This window comes from Xenopus laevis, chromosome 6L (assembly GCF_017654675.1).
Source record: "Xenopus laevis strain J_2021 chromosome 6L, Xenopus_laevis_v10.1, whole genome shotgun sequence".
Taxonomy (NCBI): domain Eukaryota; kingdom Metazoa; phylum Chordata; class Amphibia; order Anura; family Pipidae; genus Xenopus; species Xenopus laevis.
The window spans coordinates 151,038,594-151,060,930 of NC_054381.1; the positions used below are offsets into that span (position 1 = coordinate 151,038,594).

A 22,337-nucleotide genomic window follows, 5' to 3' on the forward strand; every position below is an offset into this window, starting at 1 on the left:
ACTTCATATAGTTGTGCTCTGCACCTCTGCCTTCCTTCTGCCTTCTGCTCCGAATTTTGTCTATTGACCCAGGAGGACCCTGGAGCTATTGGCAACTCTGATGTAAATGGTAACACTACCCAATTAAATTTCTTCAAATATTATTTGCACCCAAAAAATGGGATATCTTTAAGTACCTTTATGATTTCTGTTCTTATGAGAGTATCAAATATCGATTTAGTACGGAAACATATAGAAGAGAATATATGACAAAATGGTTTCCAATATTTTGATTTATAAATCAAAAAAGAGAGAGAGATAATGTAATTGCTAATTATAAGAGTAATTTTGAATGTCATGGCAATGCTTGGTTCGGTTCTATTTTGTTTTCTTTACACTTTTAATTTCCTTTTTAATTAATATATTTGAGAATTTATTATTGTTACTCTACTGGGATTTTTTTTTTGAAATGTCATTGACTATATCACAGTGCGACATATGTAATAAGATAAGACCTTGTTTGACTGCATTGTACAATGTTATTCTGGTGTTCAGAAATGTCAATAGAAATGATTGAAAGGGGAATGATGGTAACACCGGGGTTTCCACAGTGGTCGGTGGACCGCAGGTCAGTGGGGTGCACATGCAATGTGGGTATAAAACACTGCACTCTAAATTGTACTTAGCCAGCTGCACTTGTGGTTATGGTTTAGTTTCTATTATAGATACCAGTCTCCCCCCACTTCATCAGTAAATTTGGTTTGTCCCATGCCAAAGTTAAAAATGCCAACTGCCCATCAACAGCATTATACTCTATAGAGATGATGTGATTGCGTCCTCTCAGGTGCCTCATCTACTAAACAATAGGAACATGCAAAAAAATCACTATGTTATTCAACAAAATGGAAAATTCTTTTGCAGAAAATCCATTTTTAAATAAAAAAAAGCTTGCCCAAACTCCCATCCCTGATTTTGCCTTATTTAATAATAAAATAACTCAGGGAAAAAAACCGAATAAAATCAAGCAAAAACCCGAATCATACAATTTTTTGGAGTTTTTTCTGGTATCGCTTGATTTTTTGGGGGGTTTTTGCTTGAAAAACCCAAATTTATTGGATTATTGGGCTAAACCCGAAGCAAACCATGATAACTTCCAATTGGGATAGAGACATCTCCCATTGACTTATACATGTCCTCGACAGGTCTGAGATGGCAGATTTGCAGATTCTGGCTTTTTGCAGCATCAGGGCATAATAAATCTCGAAAAATTTCCACAAAAAAAGTTTTTTCCCCAAAAAGCCAGACCAGAAAAATTTGAGGTTTAGTGAATTACCCCCAAAAAGTTGCACCATTTGTTCAGCTGTTGGCACAACTTGCACCTTTGATGGACTTACACTTACACTAAATGCATGCAATGTAACTGCTGCAACATCTGGCGCAATAAAGAAAGCACACAAAGGTCATCAGCCTATATCTAAACTGAATAATTTTATATTCCACAACAGGAAACCTTAAGATTTTTGTTCACCTCAAAATGTTAACCTGCATAGACATTAGGGACTATTAACATATCAGCTTGTAGTATCTTGGTGTCCTCAATTACATTTACTTTAAAATATAATTAGCCACTAGTTCTGGTCCATATTCCAACATCTTTTTGCTAAAGGATATGGGCTATGATCTAAACAATTCCTTGAGAAGACTAACCAGACATGGCTTTCTTCTTATATTCAACTCCATTCTTTATTTAAGAAGCTTATTGTTCAAACTAATGATCCATGTTCCCATATCACAGGAGAATGGTTTGGAGCAAGCGAAAGAACTTGTCAAGATCTCAGATTTGGCCCCTGATGAGAAAATGCGTGATATTCTAATAGAGTTCATTAACCAGAGCAGGTATTAATATATATATTTATCATGTGATTATCTTATTGTAATGGTCATTGTCAAATGGTATAGACCAAAGGACAACAAGGGCAACGATTTATCTTCATCTAAGACCAATATGATCACAAATAGCTCTTACACAATGATCCACTTTCAAGCTATGGGCCGAATTTAATTCATTGAGAAAAAGGTTTATCACGTGAAAAGTCATGAACGAGATTCAATCTAAGATGCAATTCAATTTGAAAAAACTTATCTCACTTTTTATCACAGGGAAGACTCTTTTGAAGTCTATGGGAAAAAAAGGGAACTGAATTTGGAGAAAAGTTTTTTTATTCCTCGAATTGAATCTCGTCCATGACTTTTCACTTGATGAACCATGAGATAATTTTTTTCTCACTGAATTGAATCTGGCCATGGTTCTGTGGAATCCCAGTGATCCTGCATCCATACAAAAGGGAAGGTGCTGGGGACCTTAAATGCCAAAGAATCATATTATCATTGCTCTCCTACCCAAAAGCTTATAGTATGAAATACAGAGGGTCCTAAAGGGATACTGTCATGGGAAAAAAAACATTTTTCAAAATGAATCAGTTAATAGCGCTGCTCCAGCAGAATTCTGCACTGAAATCCATTTCTCAAAAGAGCAAACAGATTTTTTTATATTCAATTTTAAAATCTGACATGGGGCTAGACATTTTGTCAATTTCCCAGCTGCCCCTGGTCACTACACTGTGCATTACATTTACTTCCAAAGTATCAGTTGACTTCTACATTCTGCATCCATAGATGTACGTAACTCTTTAAACCACCACAAACAGCACAGGTGCTTTGGGCCACTTGGAGCCTGAGGTGGTCAAGTCTTGCCACTGTCCCACGTGTCCTCCTTTTGAGACCCATGCATGGGGAGATCACTAGTATGGACAGGGTTCCACACTAAAATAATTACATTTCATATTAAATATGGGAAGTTAAAGTAACCTGCAGTGACTTTTTGTCAGGTTTTATAGAACCAGAGGCGGTATACTCACCTTGAAGCACACCAGTAAAAACAGTATTGAAACATAGTCTCAATAGCAGGCTTGAGAACAGGCCTTTCTAGAACATGGGCAGGTTCAAGGCCTTCTGTGTTCCATGGAAGTAGTTGAACAGAGACCACAGTGAACATAATATCCTTTATTAATCATTGTGGAGGCAGCAGCTGTACAGTGGTATGGAACTTGACCTAATAAGTACGTTTATGTGCTTGTTTTATACTTGCAGGGCATTTATCTCTGTAAATGAAAAGAGAAGCAAAATGGCCAATACTACAGCTCTGGATAAGAAAAGAGCTACCCTTTGTAGGCAGGAGCTGGTAAGTCTGACAGCAAAGAGAACGTAGTTTTTTTTTGTTTTTTTTTAACGTCATCCTCACACCAACACACATGACAATATAAATATATATTTGGGACAAGGCTCAATAATTAAATCAAAGTGCCATTACATCAAACATTAGAAATATGGTGCGCAATACCAATAACCGTACCATTGTTAATCAAAAGGAAACTAAACTAATGAGAGAGGGAGAAAGATACTCACAGTTCACCCCAGTCCACGGGTGCAAAAATCCCAAACAGCAAAAAGTTGTGAGTTTTCTTCGAAAGTAAAGACCAAAAATTATGTTTTAAAAGTTCAAATAATTTATTATGACATACAGATAACCGCCTAACGTGTTTCATACCCACTGGGGCATTCATAGGCAGAAGCTGCAGGTATGTTGCCACTGATATAAAGCATTTGGGACCCCTTCTTGCCTTAAAATACACCATTATGTCATCTACATGTAGAGACCCTGAGGGTTAAGAGTTTACTCAGGCAGTAACTCTATAAAGTTGGACAACTAAATGGTCCTTTGATCTACCCAGGCAGCCATGTCTCCCTTCCTGGGTCCACTGTAATTTGATCTTGGTTCTTGTTGCCCAATAGGGGGAAGTGTTCAACAGTATAAAAGAAAGAGCACACTTGTGCTCAGGGTCTTCATGGGACCCCACCTCTCTGAGAGGTTGTTACAGGCCCAGGGTTACAGTTGTGGTTAAGATTTAGAAAAGGTTATTTAGTGCTAGTTACTGTTGTCATAGTTGTGATACAAGAAACCTATTTGTGATTTGGATCCATTGCTGCCCAGAGGAGCACACAAGGTACTGGGAGTTGCTGGGAGTTGCCCAGGTACAAGTGAGTCAGTGGCACAACACAAGCAGCATAATTCTGTACACACATTTTAATTCATACTGCTTAAGCACACTCAAGGGTGGGCTACATACATAAAGCTACAAATCTCTGATGCCCCAAAAGCTAGAGTCCTGCTCTGGGTTGGGTACCTGTGAAATACCCACAAAACACCAGGTTTCAGGTCCAGATTCCCTGATCATAACGGGTTACGTGCAAGCATCATGTCTGGGTAATTGGGTAAGATGTGGCCCTCTAATAATTAAACATTTTGTTTTTATACCAGCTTGATTTGATTCCTGGAGTGATATTACTTCTGGTTCATAGTGATGTAAATTTTGGGTAATGAGGCCCACGCTGGGTTGGCTTCCCTGAAAACCCCTGTAGGTCAGGTAGTGCTTCCACTACTTCATCAGGTTGGTGGGTTGGGGTTGGGTTGCAGTCACCTGACCAAAAAACCACTAGTCTCTGCCACAAGAAGCCACAGGGCGGTACAGCTCTGATCTGTGTAACAGTTACTAAAAACCATCAAAGGCATATTTCTATACAGGTATAGGATCCCTTATCCGGAAACCCGATATCCAGAAAGCTCTAAATTACAGAATGGCTGTCTCCCATAGACTCCATTTTATCCAAATAATCCAAATTTTTAAAAATGATTTCCTTTTTCTCTGTAATAATAAAACAGTAGCTTGTACTTGAGCGCAGCTAAGATATAATTAATCCTTATTGAAAGCAAACCAGCCTATTGGGTTTATTTGATGTTTAAATGAATTTCTAGTAGATTTAAGGCATGAAGACCCAAATTACAGAAAGATCCGTTATCCGGAAAACTCCAGGTCCCCAGCATTCTGGATAACAGGTCCCAAACCTGTATGAGGTTAGCTCCATCTGTACTTCACAAGTCATGTAATAAATCTCAATAAAGCCAGAGCCAAGGTGACTTCCAGGCACTCTCACTGCTTGGCAAGCTGTTCTTGGCACGTGTACCTCTGTATAATGAATGAGTATACACTTCCAAGCTGAGCCAAGAGGGAATATTAAGATATTTCTTTTCACGACAAAGTGGAACATTTCCCTTTATGTACTCTCTAACCCATTTGTACTACTCCCAGGAGGCGATGTCAGAGAACGCCAAGGCAATTTTGCAGCAGAAAAAGAAGATGTCATTAAGCGATATGACACGAGAAATGCAGGGCTTAATAGATAACATTCAATTTCTGGTGGATGAGGTAGGTTCCAATGGCACAATGGCTTTATTTCATCAAATATTTTATTATAGCAGGGGTGTAATGTCCAGACCTGAGGGACACAATTTGAACATCCCTTCCCCTGCATTTACATTTGTAATTACTGCTAATGGAATTGTGACTTTAGCCAACAAAATGAAATATTTTATATCAATAACTCATTTACATTTATTGAACTGCTGTCTGTAGCATTCTTGTACTCTGCTAGGGGAAGAGGTAATAATGCTTAGCTGTGGCACACTGAAAAATACACTTTTACAATTAAGAAAAAGGGTAATTCTCTGGCACAAGAAGTTTGTTCCATTTGTAAGTGTATATCCCTGCTACACAGTGAGAATGGACTGGTGTTTTAATGGTAGAAATTAAGTAGATAAAGCCGTATGGATACTGGAAACACAGCAAAGAGTTCCAGATGGATACCTCAAAGGAAATGGAGAGACAGATCAGTACTAGCAAAGAATTAGAGGTAATTGCATGAGTACCAGAAAGGAAGCAGAAACAGCTCCATAAGAACCAGAATGGAAGTAGAGATAGCCATATGGGTACCAGAAAGAAAGCAGAGACAGCTGCATAATTACCAAAATAGAATCAAGGTTACCAGAAAGGAAACAGCTACATGGGGGACAGATGTATCAGTACCAGAATGGAAATACAAGAGAGCCAGATAGACACCAGAAAGGAAGTAGGGAAAGCTCCATAAGTACCAGGACAGAAGAAGAGATAACTACATGGCTACCAGTAAGGAAGTAGACACAGCCACATGGGTACCAGACAGGAATCAGAGACAGATGAATGGGCACCAGAGAGGAAATAAAGAGCCAGATGGGAACCAGAAAGGACGTTAACAGCCAAATAGGTTCCAGAAAGGAAATAAACAGCTAGATGGGTTCCAGAAAGGAAGCAGAAACAGCCACATGGGAACCAGAATGGAAGTAGAGATACCCAAATGGGTACCAGACAGGAATCAGAGACACACGAATGGGCACTAGAGAGGTAATAAAAAGCCAGATGGGAACCAGAAAGGAAATAAAAAGCCAGATGGGTTCCAGAAAGGAAGTAGACACAGACACATGGGTACCAAACAGGAAGAAGAGACAGACATAAAGGTACCAAAGAGGAAATAAACAGCAGATGGGTACCAGAAAGGAAGCAGAAGCAGCCACGTTGGAACCAGAATGGAAGTAGAGATAACCATATGAGTACCACAAATAAAGCAGAGACAGCTGCATAATTACCAAAATAGAATCAAGAACAGCCACATGGTTACCAGAAAGGAAACAGAAACAACTACATGGGGACAGATGTAGCAGTACCAGAAAGGAAATACAAGAGAGCCCGATAAGCACCAGAAAGGAAGTAGGGAAAGCCCCATAAGTACCAGGACAGAAGAAGAGATAACTAAATGGCTGCCAGACACAGGCACATTGGTTCCAGACAGGAAGAAGAGACAGACACATGGGTACCAAAGAGAAAATAAACAGCCAGAAGGGTACCAGAAAGGAAGTAGACTCAGCCACATGGGTACCAAACAAGAATCAGAGACATACAAATTGGCACCAGAGAGGAAATAAAGAGCCAGATGGGTACCAGAAATGAAATAAACAGTCAGAAGGGTTCCAGAAAGGAAGTAGACTCAGCCACATGGGTACCAAACAGGAAGAGACAGACACATGGGTACCAAAGAGGAAATAAACAGCCAGATGGGTACCAGAAAGGAATTAAAGAGCCAGATGGGTAACAGGAAGGAAATAAAGAGCCAGGTGGGTTCCAGAAAGGAAGTAGATTCAGCCACATGGTTACCAAACAGGAAGCAGAGACAGATACGTGGGTACAAAAGAGGAAATAAAGAGCCAGATGGTACCAGAAAGGAAATAAAGAGCCAGATAGATAACAGAAAGGAAATAAAGAGCCAGATGGGTAACAAAAGGGAAATAAAGAACCAGACGGGTAACAGAATGGAAGCAGACACAACCACATGGATACCAAACAAGAAGCAGAGACAGATACATGGGTACCAAAGAGTAAATATACAGCCAGATGGGTACCAGAAAGGAAATAAAGAGTCAGTAGGGTACCAGAATGGTAGTAGGCAAAGCCACATGGGTACCATGAACACAGAGCACATAGGCAGTAGCACTAAAGAGAATCCTTAGACAAAACTTTGCCCATGTGCAACTATACATTTATGTTTGGCTTTTCGTTCCACATCCCGTCCAGACGCTAGTAGTGCAACTACAACATTCTTATGGAAGGATGAAGCCCAAGCAGCAATTTACTGCAAGGTGCTTTTATTCACACGACATGTTTCGGGCGTAGAACCCTTTTTCAAGTGAATAAAAGCACTTTGCAGTACATTGCTGCTTGGGCTTCATCCTTCCGTAAGAATGTTGTAGTTGCACTAAAGAGAATGTAACTTTACATACTTTCACACTTTGTTTTCCAGCCACAGCACACAGTCCCTGATGTATTTATCTGGCTGCTGAGTAATAACAAACGAGTTGCATATGCCCGAATCCCAGCACGAGACATTCTCTACTCCCCCGTGGCTGAAGAGAAAGGTCATCACTGTGGGAAGATTAAAACCCTTTTCTTCAAAGTGAGTACAACACACGGGGGGATCCTCCTGTCTCTGCTGGGCTCTCACAATGAGATGCTCTGATGCTTTGCTTTTAAACTCTACTGGCATCTAGAGACGTATTATCTATCCATTTCTTTGTTACACCTCATGCCAGGAAGAGTCTGAACCACAGATCTGGCCAACGGTAAATATAAATGGAGCCTTGTTTTCTAGGTTTAAATTGGGGTTAAACCAACCAAACTAGTAAAAAACAATACATATTTTACAGTATGATGGAGGGATATAATAAGTTTTAGGGGTATATTTTTCAAAGAGTGAAGTTAGAGATCACCACAGTTCTCTAGAGTGAAATTCTGCCACTCTCCATTCATTTCTATGGGATTTCAAAAGGCGTATTTATCAAAGGATGAACTTTCACTTTCACCCATTGATAAATACCATAGAAATTAACCGAGAATGGTGAAATTTCACTCTAGAGGACTGTGGTGACTATTTGATAAATATACCCCTTAGTCTTTGAAAATCAAGTACCTGCAGGTACTATGGCATGAAGACCCTAAACTGTCCTCTCTGCAGCCTTCAAAGACTCTTTTTCTCAAAAAATGGTTTTAAAAAATCATGTTAATTGCAAAAGTGCAGGAGGTAAAGGTATAACTTTTTTGCATACTCTATTACAAAGGGGAAAACGGCTGCACCAGCTAATAAAGCCTTTAGTTATTTCATTATACAAAAAATTCCCCAGTTTTTGGGTTGGACTCCCCTTACAATACCCAAAGGTTACACTGTGATTATTGCAGCTTCCGGGAAAGCGCCCCCCTGGCTGGAACGTACAAGCCAAAGTAGATGTGTACTTGTGGCTGGGCTCCAGCAAATATTCCCATTCCATCTTTGAGAACTTACCCAGTGGCTATGAAGTGGAAACACACTCGGCTTCTTCAGGGCATCATGGCTCTCCTCCACCGGGGAACCTGGTCTACAAAAGTAAGTGCATTGTCATTCCATCGATAATAATTGTAAGCTTTCCAAGGAGCCATCTCCTTAGCCTTCATGGGTTTATAACAGTCAGGGCCATGAAATGGGCAAGGCTTGAGGACCTGCCATCTGGAAACCACCAAATGAACAGTACAAATGTCTATAGGCAATTATCATTATGCTTTATTTATTAGACAGCAAACAGCACTCCGAGAAGGTCTCATAATTAGGGAAGCCTTAAGAACCAGAGTTTAGTCTCAGTCCTTGGCTGATTTCACAAGGGCAAAAGCAAAGAGCACAGATTCTAATATACTGTCTCCCAGAAGAAGTCATGTTCTGCAATAAGGTCAAATGGAAATGATCACATAAAGAGCTGGAAGGTGAGATAACTTCAGTATGAAGAGGTTTCCCAAGGCAGAGCCTTAATTATGGGGCCTTCTGCTCCACAATTACTAAAAAGTTCACGCTGTCTAAAGGGACTAATTGCCATGGCATGAAATGCAGGTTACAGAAGGTTACTCTAAATAATGGAATGGAGAAAACTGCCGCAAGATTCTGCTGAACACAATCATTTAGGTAAAGATTAATACTGAGATAATATCTAACAGGTATAAGCCACTTTCCTTTCATTGTGAAGACTTACGGTTTCTCAGCCAGGTCTTTCCATTATTTGGATCTCCAATGCCTTAAAAAAAAAAACATTTAAACATGTATGAGGCTATTTATTAAACCTCAATTTTTTCTGGTCAAGTAAAGGGGAATCTCAGATTTTTAGAGATTTATTATACCCCAAAGCTGCTAAAAATCTGAATCCAAAAACACTCCAGCTAAAACCTGTCAAGGTCATGTAGAAGTCAATGGCAGATGTCCCTTTTACAATTTGAAAATGTCGTGATCTGCTCTGGTTTTGTTCTATAATCCGAAAAGTCAGGGTTTTTGGGCAACAACTGAAAAAATATGATTCGCATGTCAAATTCGAAAAAATTGTATGCTTCGGACATCAAATTCTAAAAAGTTGTACGATTTTGTAGAGACTTTTCCTGCACAGACTTTTTTGAGCTGATTTTTTGATGAGTTAAATTTGTGGATGGGAGTTGGGTCAACTTTGTTTCAATAAAAAAAAAAATAGATAAATGTGAGTTTTAGTAAATACTTCCCTAAATAAACCCAATAGGTTGGCGTTGCCTCCAATAAGATTAATTATATCTTAGTTGGGATCAAGTACAAGGTACTATTTTATTATTACAGAGAAAAATGAATCATTTTTAAATATTTTAATTATTTGATTAAAATGGAGTCTATGGGAGATGGCCTTCCTGTAATTTGGAGCTTCCTGGATAATGGGGTTTCCAGATAACAGATCTCGTACCTGTATTGTACAAGGCTTCAGCTGGTAGGTTTTCTCATGGAATTGCCTTTATGTATGCTAAAGTAAATATTAGATCTTTATATGTACTATACTGCTGATTATGGTTTCCTACTGAGTCCTCCTTTAACAGGGGTTCCGCGGCAAGCTATACTGTTTTATAGAGAAAAGGATGGTCTCAGTTTCATATTTATAAAATGCCTGCTTGAGGTTAGAGATGTCGCGAACTGTTCGCCGGCGAACTTGTTCGCGCGAACATCGGGTGTTCGCGCTCGCCGGAAGTTCGCGAACGTCGCGCGACGTTCGCCATTTTGGGTTCGCCATTGTTGGCGCTTTTTTTTGCCCTCTCACCCCAGACCAGCAGGTACATGGCAGCCAATCAGGAAGCTCTCCCCTGGACCACTCCCCTTCCCTATAAAAACCGAAGCCCTGCAGCGTTTTTTCACTCTGCCTGTGTGTGCTGAAGAGATAGTGTAGGGAGAGAGCTGCTGCCTGTTAGTGATTTCAGGGACAGTTGAAAGTTTGCTGGCTAGTAATCGTTTTGATACTGCTCTGTTATTGGAGGGACAGAAGTCTGCAGGGGTTTGAGGGACATTTTAGCTTAGGTAGCTTTGCTGGCTAGTAATCTACCTTCTACTGCAGTGCTCTGTATGTAGCTGCAGTGGGCAGCTGTCCTGCTTCTGATCTCATCTGCTGACTGCTGCAATAACAGTAGTCCTTGTAAGGACTGCTTTTATTTATTTTTTTGTTGTTTTACTACTACTACTACTACTACTATAAGAGCCCAGTGCTATTAGTCTAGCAGTGTTGGGGAGTGGGACTGGTGTGCTAATCTGCTGCTCCTAGTAGTTCAGCAGCACCAACTTTAATTTTTTTTTTTTAATATTCATTTTTTTTTTATTTTACTTTTTTTTATTTTACTACCGCTGTAGTAGTGTATAAGTTGACCTTTTAGGCATTATTTGCCCTGTAGGCATTATTTGCACACTGTTTTCTTCAACCCGCCATCGAGCTGTGTGACCTTGTTCCCATTCTGTCTAAATATCCATAATATTACCGTCTCCAGAAAAAACACCGGAGTCACTTTTTTCAAGCAGCATTCATATATTTTACGTAATCCGTATCCACCGCTGTAGTAGTGTATACGTTGGCCTTGTAGGCATTATTTGCACACTGTTTTCTTCAACCCGCCATCGAGCTGTGTGACCTTGTTCCCATTCTGTCTAAATATCCATAATATTACCGTCTCCAGAAAAAACACCGGAGTCACTTTTTTCAAGCAGCATTCACATATTTTACGTAATCTGTATCCACCGCTGTAGTAGTGTATACGTTGGCCTTGTAGGCATTATTTGCACACTGTTTTCTTCAACCCGCCATCGAGCTGTGTGACCTTGTTCCCATTCTGTCTAAATATCCATAATATTACCGTCTCCAGAAAAAACACCGGAGTCACTTTTTTCAAGCAGCATTCATATATTTTACGTAATCCGTATCCACCGCTGTAGTAGTGTATACGTTGGCCTTGTAGGCATTATTTGCACACTGTTTTCTTCAACCCGCCATCGAGCTGTGTGACCTTGTTCCCATTCTGTCTAAATATCCATAATATTACCGTCTCCAGAAAAAACACCGGAGTCACTTTTTTCAAGCAGCATTCATATATTTTACGTAATCCGTATCCACCGCTGTAGTAGTGTATACGTTGGCCTTGTAGGCATTATTTGCACACTGTTTTCTTCAACCCGCCATCGAGCTGTGTGAGCTTGTTCACATTTTGTCTAAATATTGATAATATTATCGTCTCTAGAAAAACCACTTGAGTTACTTTTTTTCAAGCAGCATTCATATATTTTACGTAATCCGTATCCACCGCTGTAGTAGTGTATACGTTGGCCTTGTAGGCATTATTTGCACACTGTTTTCTTCAACCCGCCATCGAGCTGTGTGACCTTGTTCCCATTCTGTCTAAATATCCATAATATTACCGTCTCCAGAAAAAACACCGGAGTCACTTTTTTCAAGCAGCATTCACATATTTTACGTAATCCGTATCCACCGCTGTAGTAGTGTATACGTTGGCCTTGTAGGCATTATTTGCACACTGTTTTCTTCAACCCGCCATCGAGCTGTGTGACCTTGTTCCCATTCTGTCTAAATATCCATAATATTACCGTCTCCAGAAAAAACACCGGAGTCACTTTTTTCAAGCAGCATTCATATATTTTACGTAATCCGTATCCACCGCTGTAGTAGTGTATACGTTGGCCTTGTAGGCATTATTTGCACACTGTTTTCTTCAACCCGCCATCGAGCTGTGTGACCTTGTTCCCATTCTGTCTAAATATCCATAATATTACCGTCTCCAGAAAAAACACCGGAGTCACTTTTTTCAAGCAGCATTCATATATTTTACGTAATCCGTATCCACCGCTGTAGTAGTGTATACGTTGGCCTTGTAGGCATTATTTGCACACTGTTTTCTTCAACCCGCCATCGAGCTGTGTGAGCTTGTTCACATTTTGTCTAAATATTGATAATATTATCGTCTCTAGAAAAACCACTTGAGTTACTTTTTTTCAAGCAGCATTCATATATTTTACGTAATCCGTATCCACCGCTGTAGTAGTGTATACGTTGGCCTTGTAGGCATTATTTGCACACTGTTTTCTTCAACCCGCCATCGAGCTGTGTGACCTTGTTCCCATTCTGTCTAAATATCCATAATATTACCGTCTCCAGAAAAAACACCGGAGTCACTTTTTTCAAGCAGCATTCACATATTTTACGTAATCCGTATCCACCGCTGTAGTAGTGTATACGTTGGCCTTGTAGGCATTATTTGCACACTGTTTTCTTCAACCCGCCATCGAGCTGTGTGACCTTGTTCCCATTCTGTCTAAATATCCATAATATTACCGTCTCCAGAAAAAACACCGGAGTCACTTTTTTCAAGCAGCATTCATATATTTTACGTAATCCGTATCCACCGCTGTAGTAGTGTATACGTTGGCCTTGTAGGCATTATTTGCACACTGTTTTCTTCAACCCGCCATCGAGCTGTGTGAGCTTGTTCACATTTTGTCTAAATATTGATAATATTATCGTCTCTAGAAAAACCACTTGAGTTACTTTTTTTCAAGCAGCATTCATATATTTTACGTAATCCGTATCCACCGCTGTAGTAGTGTATACGTTGACCTTGTAGGCATTATTTGCACACTGTTTTCTTCAACCCGCCATCGAGCTGTGTGACCTTGTTCACATTTTGTCTAAATATTGATAATATTATCGTCTCTAGAAAAACCACTTGAGTTACTTTTTTTCAAGCAGCATTCATATATTTTACGTAATCCGTATCCACCGCTGTAGTAGTGTATACGTTGACTTTGTAGGCATTATTTGCACAGTGTTTTCTTCAACCCGCCATCTAGCTGTGTGTATTATCGTTTCCAGAAAAACCAACTGAGTTTTTGTTGTTGTTGTTGTTTTTTTAAAAATAATGCCAGGCAAAGGCAGGCCGCCACGCAGAGGCCGTGCTAGGGGCCGTGCTGCTATGCAATCCTGTGGCCCTAGCAAATTGCCCAGTTTTAAAAAGCCAATGACCCTGAACTCCCAAAATGCTGAAGAGGTAGTTGACTGGCTTACACAGCACACCCCATCCTCTACCGTTTCTAACTTTACCACAACATCCTCCTCATCCTCCACTGCTATGGCCACCCCACGTAACACTTCCTCCACCACCGGTGCCCCTTCTTCACTGGGGTCAGAGGAGTTATTTTCCAATGAGTTTCTTGAACTGAGTAATGCGCAACCATTATTGCCAGAAGAAGATGAAGGAGATGAGGACCTTACACCAGATTTAATTCTGGCAGAGAACACGATAGAGATGGACATAATGAGTGATGAGGAGGAGGTCCCCGCTGCTGCTTCCTTCTGTGATGTGTCAGAAGAAATTGATGCATCTGAGGAGAATGATGATGAGGAGATTGATGTTTTGTGGGTGCCTAGTAGAAGAGAGCAAGAGGAGGGTAGTTCAGATGGAGAGACGGAGAGTCAGAGAGGCAGTAGGAGAATAAGACTTAGAAGAAGCAGGGAGGACAGCCCGCAGGGATCAGTAGGGCAACAGCATGTATCGGCACCTGTGTTCAGCCGGCCAACGCACCCGCCATTGCCGCCAATACCGCAAACTCCGCCAACTTCTACTGTTACCGCCAGATCGCACACTTCCAAAAAGTCAGCAGTGTGGGATTTTTTTAATGTGTGTGCCTCTGACAAAAGCATTGTAATTTGCAATGAGTGCAGTCAGAAACTGAGCCTTGGTAAGCCCAACAGCCACATAGGTACAACTTCTATGCGAAGGCACATGAGCGGCAAGCACAAAGCACTTTGGGAGCAACACCTCAAAGGCAACAGGCAAACTAAAAGCCACACTCCTTCTGGTCCAGCATCTTACTGCTCTACCTCTGCTCTCCTTGACCCGTCTGAACCACCCTCCACTCCGCCTTCCACCTTGACCACCTGTTCCCATTCCCAGTCATCTGCCACCAGCCAAGTTTCTGTGAAGGCCATGTTTGAGCGTAAGAAGCCAATGTCTGACTGTCACCCCCTTGCCCGGCGTCTGACAGCTGGCTTGTCTGCACTCTTAGCCCGCCAGCTTTTACCATACCAGCTGGTGGACTCTGAGGCCTTCCGCAAATTTGTAGCAATTGGGACACCGCAGTGGAAGGTACCCAGCCGCAATTTTTTTTCTAAAAAGGGAATACCACACCTGTACCAACATGTGCAGAGCCAAGTTACCGCATCTCTGTCACTTAGTGTTGGGCCAAAGGTCCATATGACTACTGACGCATGGTCCTCCAAGCATGGTCAGGGCAGGTATGTCACCTACACTGCCCACTGGGTGAACTTGGTAATGGCTGGGAAGCAGGGAATGGGTAGCTCAACAACAACAGTGGAGTTGGTGTCACCGCCACGGATTGCACGCGGTTCTGCCACCACCTCTACTCCTCCATCGCTCTCTACCTCGTCTTCTTCTTCTTCTTACTCTGCTGCTGGGTCCTCCTTCTCCTCCTCCACACCTGTGCACCCCCAGCTCCCCCTAGGCTATTCGACGTGCCAGGTACGCCGTTGTCACGCTGTCTTGGGGATGACGTGCCTGGAAAGCAAAAACCATACCGGATCTGTACTCCTGTCATCTCTGCAGTCACAGGCCGATCGGTGGCTGACCCCACACCAACTGCAGATCGGAAAAGTGGTGTGTGACAATGGAAGCAATCTGTTGGCAGCGTTGAGACTAGGCAATTTAACACATGTGCCCTGCATGGCACATGTGTTAAATTTAATAGTCCAACGTTTTGTCTCCAAGTACCCAGGATTCCAGGACGTTCTCACCCAGTCCAGAAAGGTGTCGGCCCATTTCAGACGTTCCTACACAGCCATGGCACGCCTTGCTGACATTCAGCAGCGCTACAACATGCCAGTCAGGCGTTTGATTTCTGACAGCCAGACTCGCTGGAATTCAACGCTCCTTATGTTGGAACGTCTGCTGCAACAACAAAGGGCCGTCAACGAGTACCTTTTTGAACTGGGTGGTAGGACTGGATCTGCACAGCTGGGGATTTTTTTCCCCCGTTACTGGGTGCTTATGCGCGATGCCTGCAGGCTCATGCGACCTTTTGAAGAGGTGACAAATATGGTCAGTCGCACCGAAGGCACCATCAGCGACCTAATACCCTTCGCTTTCTTCCTGGAGCGTGCCGTGCGACGAGTGACAGATGAGGCTGTAGACCAGCGTGACGAGGAGCTGGAAGCGCACGATTTCTGGTCGGAATCACCAGAACGAACCCAGGCACCTGCTGCAACGCAGGGAGAGGTGCCAGAAGTGGAGTCAGAGGAGGAAGGTGGCTTTGTGGAGGAGGAGGAGGAGGACCAACAGGAGCAGGCTTCCCAGGGGGCTAGTGGTGACCTTTTGGGGACCCCTGGTCTTGTACGTGGCTGGGGGGAGGAGACCGTGGATGATGCAGTCCTTGATAATGAGGAAGCGGAGATGGATAGCTCTGCATCCAACCTTGTGAGAATGGGGTCTTTCATGCTGTCATGCCTGTTGAAGGACCCCGTATCAAGAGGCTTAAGGAGAAGGACCTGTACTGGGTCGCAACGCTACTAGACCCTCGGTACAAGCATAAAGTGTCAGAAATGTTACCAACATACCACAAGTCCGAAAAGATGCGGCATTTACAAACCAGCCTGCAAAACATGTTGTACAATGCTTTTAAGGGTGATGTCACTTCAGGAACTCATCAACATTCCAGGGGCAGAGGTGCCAGTAATCCTGCCACGAGCACACCTGCAAGGACAAAGCCCTTTGGCCAGTCTGTAACGTCAGACATGCAAATGTTTTTCTGTCCAAGGCAGCGCCACAACCCTTCTGGATCCACCCTCAAAGAACGCCTCGACCGGCAGGTAGCGGACTACCTGGCATTAACTGCAGATATCGACACTCTGAGGAGCGATGAACCCCTGGACTACTGGGTGCGCAGGCTTGATCTGTGGCCAGAGCTGTCACAATTTGCCATGAACCTCTTGTCTTGCCCAGCCTCAAGTGTGCTCTCAGAAAGGACCTTCAGTGCAGCAGGAGGGATTGTAACTGAGAAGAGAACTCGCCTAGGTCACAAAAGTGTCGATTACCTGACCTTTATTAAAATGAATGAGGGGTGGATCTCGGAGGGTTACTGCACGCCGGAAGACTTGTTCTGACTTCTATGCAGCTGTCCTTCTCTTCAAGCCTCATGACTCCACACACAGCTGTCCTTTAGCGTCCTCCTCCTCCCTCCGCCACCGTTACAAACTAGGGTGCAAACCCTACTGGTTTAATTTTTTCTGGCCTCTGTGCTTCAGTGGCTGCAACCAAAAAAATGCATATTTTCTGCATTTATATGGCATAATTTTTCTGGCCTCTGTGCTTCAGTGGCTGCAACCAAAAAAATTTATATTTTCAGCATTTATATGGCATAATTTTTCTGTCAACTGTGCTTCAGTGGCTGCGACCAAAAAAATGCATATTTTCTGCATTTATATGGCATAATTTTTCTGGCCTCTGTGCTTCAGTGGCTGCAACCAAAAAAATTTATATTTTCAGCATTTATATGGCATAATTTTTCTGGCAACTGTGCTTCAGTGGCTGCGACCAAAAAAATGACTATTTTCAGCATTTATATGGCATATTTTTTCTGGCCTCTGTGCTTCAGTGGCTGTGGCCAAAAAAACTGGGCAAACAATGCCTACAAGCTCAACGACGTTGACCTTGTAGGCATTGTTTGCCCAGTTTTTTTTGGCCACAGCCACTGAAGCACAGAGGCCAGAAAAAATATGCCATATAAATGCTGAAAATAGTCATTTTTTGCCATACGTTGACTCAACGTATATGGCAAAAAATGACTATTTTCAGCATTTACGTGACATATTTTTTCTGGCAACTGTGCTTCAGTGGCTGCGTCCAAAAAAACTGGGCAAACAATGTCTACAAGGTCAACGTATGGCGAAAAATGACTATTTTCAGCATTTATATGGCATATTTTTTCTGGCAACTGTGCTTCAGTGGCTGCGTCCAAAAAAACTGGGCAAACAATGCCTACAAGGTCAACGTATGGCAGTTGTTTAAAGAGAACAGTAGATTACTAGCCAGCAAAGCTACCTAAGCTAAAATGTCCCTCAAATCCCTGCAGACTTCTGTCCCTCCAATACAGAGCAGTATCAAGCAGATTACTAGCCAGCAAACTTACTATCATCTGTCCCTGAAATCACTAACAGCTCTCCCCTACACTATCTCTTCCAAGCACACACAGGCAGATTTTTCAGATACATTTTTGCCCTTGATCCCCCTCTGGCATGCCACTGTCCAGGTCGTTGCACCCTTTAAACAACTTTAAAATCATTTTTCTGGCCAGAAATGTCTTTTCTAGATGTTAAAGTTCGCCTTCCCATTGAAGTCTATGGGGTTCGCGAACCGTTCGCGAACCGCTCGCATTTTTGCGCAAGTTCGCGAATATGTTCGCGAACTTTTTTTCCGACGTTCGCTACATCCCTACTTGAGGTATGGATCCAAATCAAGGTACCAGAGTACAGCTAAGAATTCAATATCATAGGCTCAAAAATGTGTTTATTGTTACGTTTGGACTTCTCTTACCATCCAATAAGTATAGACTCTACTATGTCCTTACAGCACAACACATGTTCCAGCTACGGGCCCACATGTACCAGGCGAGAGGACTTATTGCTGCTGACACTTCTGGGCTTTCAGATCCATTTGCCAAGGTGACATTTGTCTCCCACTGCCAAACAACAAAGGTAAACACAAATACAAAGTATCCATTTAATCAGAAGAGCTTATAAACACAACTATGGTGGGTACTACTACTACTAGTGAGTTGCCATAGTTACATAGTTACATAGTTAAATTGGGTTGAAAAAAGACAAAGTCCATCAAGTTCAACCCCTCCAAATGAAAACCCAGCATCCATACACACACCCCTCCCTACTTTTAATTAAATTCTATATACCCATATCTATTCTAACTATAGAGCTTAGTATCACAATAGCCTTTGATATTATGTCTGTCCAAAAAATCATCCAAGCCATTCTTATAGTCATTAACTGAATCAGTATCACAACATCACCTGGCAGTGCATTCCACAACCTCACTGTCCTGACTGTGAAGAACCCCCTACGTTGCTTCAAATGAAAGTTCTTTTCTTCTAGTCTAAAGGGGAGGCCTCTGGTACGGTGATCCACTATATGGGTAAAAAGGTCCCCTGCTATTTGCCATAATCCTCTAAAACATATTTGCTATTTATAGACACCACCTGAATGTGCTGAGCAGCCCTTATGACCAAGACCAAAGGTTCTCATTAAATTTCATCTGACCTGCTCACTGCTCTTCACACTCTGGGGCAGTTGGTGGCCTCCAAAGGGATCTTCAGAGTGTTCTTCTGCAGGTCTCAGGCTTGGAAAACCAATCCCATATCGCTGTAGAAATGAAGCTCTGTGCAACCTGAGCAAAGTTGGGTTGGAATGGGAAATATACTTACTGAATTGTAAATATCTGGACTAATTTCTTGCAATTCTTCTGCAGATTATTTCACAGACACTTTCTCCAACTTGGAACCAGATGCTGCTGTTTAACAACCTTGTCGTCCATGGAGAACTTAAAGACATTGCTGACGACCCACCAAATATTGTCATAGAGGTTTATGATGATGATGCACTGGTAAGAGGAGACGTGGTGCTTTTATGTCTGAAGGATCTGAATTCATGTTTTTGGTGATCTTACAACTTGGTGGTCCCCATTATTCAAGAATCCCTTGTCTGGAAAACGTGGTGTCACAAGCATTGCCCATGATTCCTGTATCTCAAAATAAGTTCTGATATGTATATTTCTCCTTTCCTGCAGAGTAAATCAGAGTACATTGGTTCTACTGTGGCCTCCCCAACAGTGATCTTGGCAAACCAAACCTACTCACCAGCCAAACTGGCTTATCATCCTTTGTTTTGTGGAAATCTCTCAGGAGGGGAACTTCTGGCTGCCTTTGAGTTGCTACAGGTAAGTGCTATGCCCCTTTTAAAAATGTATGTACAATCTGTCAACCATCACATCGTTTTTGGGAATTGCCAATCTTTATAGATATTTTATGGTTCCATAGAACTCCAAGACCAGTATTTTCTGCCAAATTATAATCTGAATAGCCTTTAGGAAGGAATCTAACTTTCACAGAATTGGGACACCCTGGGAGCAGCCCAACTTTTTCTGGGCTATTACAGCCATAAAAACAGGTCTAACATGATGTACAAAACTTGATAGCTGGTGGTAGTTGTCTTCAGCCACTCTTTACTGTTGCAAAAGGATTAATTTGAATTGCTAAAGGTGCTCCCTGCTTTTTCCTGCTTGGTGCTATTCTCCTGTCTACTACTAGGTTAGGCTAGGGAGAACAACTTGGGTCGTATTGAAGTACAATGAGAAGAGGAGAAACAATAACTGTCTCGGCGCAGTTCCATCCTATAGTGCTGGCTCCTTCTCAAAGATCAGGCAAAATATCCTGAGCTGGCTGCCTTCCAGTTATACTGGACAACCAAAAGGGTGGACTATAAAGTATAACCACTAATGTATTTCTCCCTTAAGGTCCCTGAGTCAGGGGTGCAGAGCCTTCCACAAATCGAAACTCCTGATGTTGCTCAGATTTATCCAGTCCCAGCAAATATCCGCCCGGTGCTGAGTAAATACAGAGTAGAGGTACGTTATACAGCAAATTATATTTTCATTTGCATACTAGGTTCTTTTAGATTATGTTAAAGTGCTATTTTACAATAACATTATTGTGCGCTCAGTAGAAGGGGACACATGCTGCTGACATCATTTTATGGTATCTCTCTCTACAGAGTAGGGAAAAACATAGGGGCTGTTTCTGCTGAATTGTGCTCAGTACAGGGCAATGCTAAGATAAAATACTTTTGTTTTATCTCTCTGTACAGCCAATGGGCAACCCTGCTGTTATGAATAATATTAAGGAGTTTATTGTAGACCATCATATGGTATTGTCCTACTGGCTTTATTGAAAAAAAGAACCCATTTAATTATTAAGTGCATTATGTCTGGCCTATAACAAGCCTAACATATATCTGTACTGGAATGCACCTCACTGGAAGAAGGTTCTTTATCATTTATATAATTATATAAGTGCTACGTATCCAGTTTTTATGACGTTTCGCTTTCCCTCAGGTTCTCTTCTGGGGCGTGCGGGAGATGAAGAAGGTCCAGCTTCTCTCGGTGGATCGGCCTCAGGTGCTGATAGAATGTGCTGGGAAGGGCGTGAAGTCCTGCGTTATACAGAGCTACAAAAGCAACCCCAACTTTAATGTGATTGGAGATTGGTTCGAAGTGGTGAGTGTTTTATTATAGAATATTTAGGGGGTTATTTTTTATCTGTTTGGGTTTTTTGGGGCAAAATTTTAATTTTTCTTAAAAAAAACCTTGAAATTTGAAGATTTATGCAAAAAGCCAGGATCCGAAAATCTGCCATCTCAGACCTGTCAAGGTCATGTATAAGTCAATGGGAGAGGCACCAATCTCAATTTGAAGTTATAATAGTCTGCGTTGCGCAGGGTTTTCAGGCATAAAGTTTTGTGATTTTGGGAAAAACTCCTGGAAAATTCGAACGATTACCACTTTTCGCTCAATCGACTTTTTCCATGAGCTGATTAAATCAAGTGTTTTTATTAATAACTAAGTTCAATCAGGCATGGGAATTTTTGTTGAGCTACTTTTTTTTAATATTAACCCGTTATCCAGGGAGCTCTGAATTACAAGAAGACTATCTGCCATGGACTCCATTTTAATCAGATAATTACGAGTTTTCAAAAATTTTCTCTGTAATAATAAAACAGCACCTTGTATTGATCCAATCTAAGGAAAAATAATCCTTATTGGAGGCAAAACAATCCTAGAGGATTTAATTAATGTTTAAATGATTTTTTTGTAGATTTAAGGTGTGAACATCCAAATTATGGAAAAATCCCTTATCCAGAAAACTCCTTGTCCCGAGCATTTTGGATAACAGGTCCCATGCCTCTTACTCCTCCAGAAACAAATCTCTTGGCTACTTGTATGATGAGATGTATTCATTTGAATGTGTGTATTTTTGCCAGGAACTGCCTGAAAATGAAGTGTTGCATCCTCCGCTGAGTATTTGCGTAGTTGACTGGCGAGCATTCGGACGCAGCACTCTTGTCGGGACGCACATGATCAATTGCCTGAAACAGTTTTTGTACAAAGCCGGACCGGTAGTCCAGAACCTGTCTGCTGAAAGTGGTTAGTAATATTGTCACCACTTGGTATTTTTCAGCCTGGTTTGAAATAATGATGCTTAGTACCAATGTTATTATAACAGGAATGTCCCCTGGTATGTTACTCACTTGCAATAACTTTTCCAGTTAATAAATGTCCTACAATGTGAAAAGCATTTTTTTGAAAAGCATGGAACACTATTTCACCTTTAGCAAAACCCTGCCCTTTTGGGAAAGACCTGCAACTTAGTAAAATGTTTTC

General features: G+C 41.7%; 1 protein-coding gene across 1 annotated transcript in view; it reads left to right on the forward strand.

The window, feature by feature from the left end:
• fer1l6.L (fer-1-like family member 6 L homeolog) overlaps positions 1 to 22,337 on the forward strand; it is a 105,405-nt gene that overhangs the window by 38,096 nt on the left and 44,972 nt on the right. Inside the window, exons 15-25 of the mRNA XM_041566633.1 lie at positions 1,775 to 1,875; positions 3,130 to 3,220; positions 5,187 to 5,303; positions 7,765 to 7,917; positions 8,697 to 8,880; positions 18,462 to 18,586; positions 19,371 to 19,505; positions 19,689 to 19,838; positions 20,415 to 20,525; positions 21,012 to 21,173; positions 21,938 to 22,100. Coding sequence (XP_041422567.1) covers positions 1,775 to 1,875; positions 3,130 to 3,220; positions 5,187 to 5,303; positions 7,765 to 7,917; positions 8,697 to 8,880; positions 18,462 to 18,586; positions 19,371 to 19,505; positions 19,689 to 19,838; positions 20,415 to 20,525; positions 21,012 to 21,173; positions 21,938 to 22,100 — 1,492 coding nt within the window. The remainder of the gene's footprint in view (positions 1 to 1,774; positions 1,876 to 3,129; positions 3,221 to 5,186; positions 5,304 to 7,764; positions 7,918 to 8,696; positions 8,881 to 18,461; positions 18,587 to 19,370; positions 19,506 to 19,688; positions 19,839 to 20,414; positions 20,526 to 21,011; positions 21,174 to 21,937; positions 22,101 to 22,337) is intronic.